This window comes from Bison bison, unplaced genomic scaffold, assembly GCF_000754665.1.
Source record: "Bison bison bison isolate TAMUID 2011002044 unplaced genomic scaffold, Bison_UMD1.0 scf7180017864375, whole genome shotgun sequence".
NCBI lineage: Eukaryota > Metazoa > Chordata > Mammalia > Artiodactyla > Bovidae > Bison > Bison bison.
Window position 1 is genome coordinate 6218979 of NW_011494947.1, and position 2841 is coordinate 6221819.

Sequence of the window (2841 nt, forward strand, 5' to 3'; positions counted from 1 at the left end):
CCCATGGACAGAGGAGCCTGGCAGGCTATAGTCCATGTGGTCGCAAAGAGTTGGACACGACTGAAGTGACTCAGCACGCATGCAAATAAGTGAGAGAATATTTCCCATCTTATAGATGGATTCTTATAATCCCGTGAGTCAGCTATTATCTGTACTTTATAGTAGAACGAACAGAGTCTCAGAGAAGTTAGTGCCTTTCCTATGGTCACATAACTAGCAAATGACGGAAGTGGGAGTCTGACAGGTCTTCTGATGAAAAAACCATAACACTTAATTCCTTTTGCCCACTTACCTATTAGTTCTCTATTTTTTGCTTCTATTTCCTCTAGCAGTGTCTCTGGAGTAGATGTCATTTTCTCATTATCTGCAGCATAGCTCTCCAAAAATTTTCTATATTCTGGATCTAAATAATTATTTAAATAAATAGAAAATATAGCAGACTTTAAATAAAATAAGAAATATTATCCAGGATAGTTACTTATCAAAGAAGATAATTTTCTGCTTCATGGAAGATTGAAAATAAACCCAACTATACCCATAAGATAGACTATTTGGGGGCTTTATTGGTCACTTACTCTGAGAACTCCTATTAGATATACCGACAGAGTCAGGCAAAGTGAGACACCATGCATTGTAACACAACCTCCAGGGATGTTAAGTAGTTTGGTTTTAAAAACCACCACTCCTATTAATCCAGAGTCATACTTATGGGAGAACTGCAAGCTATAGCTATGGGACCCTCAGAGAGTATCATGTAGAGCATGTAAGCAGTTCCTGCATGGGTACACCTCACTTTAATGAAACTCAGAATATGAAAATTGGGTGTTCCAAACAGATAAATGAGGGGGGATGTCCTAGATGTGGCACTAGAGGTGATGGTAACATCTGGAATTCTTTCCTAGACGCCTCCGACATCAGAAAGGGAAGCACATCTGAGTCATTATATTGTATGTGGAGAATGCACTGTGGAGCATGTTACCTGATCTAGTCTTCAACATCTGAATCTATGATATAGTCAATAAGCAGCTGTGTGTTGAGTCTTGCCTGTGTTTCTTTATAAAATACACATTATAGTAATAAATAATAATGGAAACCAAACTAGGTGATTCTGAAATACCAATCTGATATAAAATATTGTGGCTAAGTCCTTAACCAACACAACCACATTACAGAGATCTCAAAACCTGGATCCAGTTTACCATAAATGGCAATTATTTGTTTTTTAGTTCCAGTATTTCAGTTCAATGTAATTACCACGTGTGCAGTTAACTGCATATTCAAAGCCTAGAAACAGGATTAGCTACTTCTGTTACTTTATGTTGTTACTCAAGTACAGAAATTTTTCCATCACAGTTCTCAATGATAACTCTTCCTCTTTATACAAATGGAAACCAAAAGTCAAATAAATAATCATAAGAATGGTAAGGGGCCTTAAGGACTTGTACTTTGAAACACCTGACTTTTTCCATTGTCTTCTAATGAATATACCTAAGGTGATTTACTACTCAACAGTCAACAATATATTGTTTAATGGTGAAGGAATGAAAAGCCATTAGCCAATAACTAGAGGAAACCCATCTCCATTCTAACAAGCAAAGCTTTCATCAGTGAATTACATTTCTCAAGAACTTTATTTCATATGTTTTCTTAATTTAAAAGATTGGAATCCACTCAATTCCCACAAAGCTAATATATTCTTTTAAAAATCTATGGTCCTACTATATAGCACAGGGAAGTCTATTCAGTATTTGGTAATAATCCATACGGGAAAAGAATCTGAAAAAGAATGGATATATGTATAACTGAATCACTTTAACACAACATTGTAAATCAATTATTAATCGAAGATTAAATTAAAAAAACACATGGCATTAGCACATTAAGTAACTAGAGCTATACTATACCATCATCGATAGTTCCAACTTTAGTATCTCTTTTCTTAGTCTTCTTTTTTGCAGCTTTTTGAAAAGGTGCAAATTCTACGATGGCAGGATATTCCTGACCTGTTTAGAAAAAATAGCACACTTGCTAAAAGAAAGAAAATGTCAAAAATGGATACAAGAGACTCAACCTCCTGCTCTCTAGGCTTCCTTTGATGACAGTGATCTGAATAGGGTCTCCCAAAAGGCATAAATCTCATTGGCACAACTAAAATCAACATGATACCAAAGCAGTCCCCAATTCATACTGAAAAAACAACAAAAATATATGGGAGGGAATTAAAATATTCATTTAAATTCAACCTTTAAACTCTAATATTGTGATATGTGGGGGAAAAAATCTACAAACTAATTTTCATTTAAAAAATACATCAAAGGGAATCCTTGGTGGTCCAGTGGTTAATACTTGGCACTTTCACTTCAGGGGTCCAGACTGGATTCCTGGTGGGGGAACTAAGATCCTGCAAACTGCATGGCACAGCCAGAAAGCAAACAAACAAAAAACAAACCAAGATCATGATACTGACTATACAGGGGTATAAATATGTCAAAAGTCACCAAATGCACATGTAAAATGGATGTATTTTAAAATGAAAATTATACCTTAATTGATTTTCTTTACAAAACCAGAAATCTCTATAATAAGTAAGGCTAGAGATAGAAGGTAGGTTAGTGCTTATCTAGAGATGGGGTGTAACAACTAATGGGTACGTGGTGTGATGAATGTGTTCTAAAATTAGATTGTAGTGATAGCTGCACAACTTTGTGAATATACTAAAAAACACTGAACGGTAATTCTTTAAAAGGGTGAATTTTATGGCATGTGCATTATATCTCAGTAAAGCTGTTATTAAAAAATACAGCAGGAGACGCCAAAAGCACAGGCAACAAAAGTGAAAAT

General features: G+C 35.2%; 1 protein-coding gene across 1 annotated transcript in view; it reads right to left on the reverse strand.

Moving 5' to 3' along the window:
• Positions 1-2841, reverse strand: part of UPF3B (UPF3 regulator of nonsense transcripts homolog B (yeast)) — a gene marked incomplete at its 5' end in the record, with an annotated part of 15915 nt that overhangs the window by 10406 nt on the left and 2668 nt on the right. Inside the window, 2 exon segments of the mRNA XM_010856971.1 lie at positions 293-403; positions 1905-2021. Of these exon segments, the coding sequence (XP_010855273.1) occupies positions 293-403; positions 1905-2021 (228 nt within the window).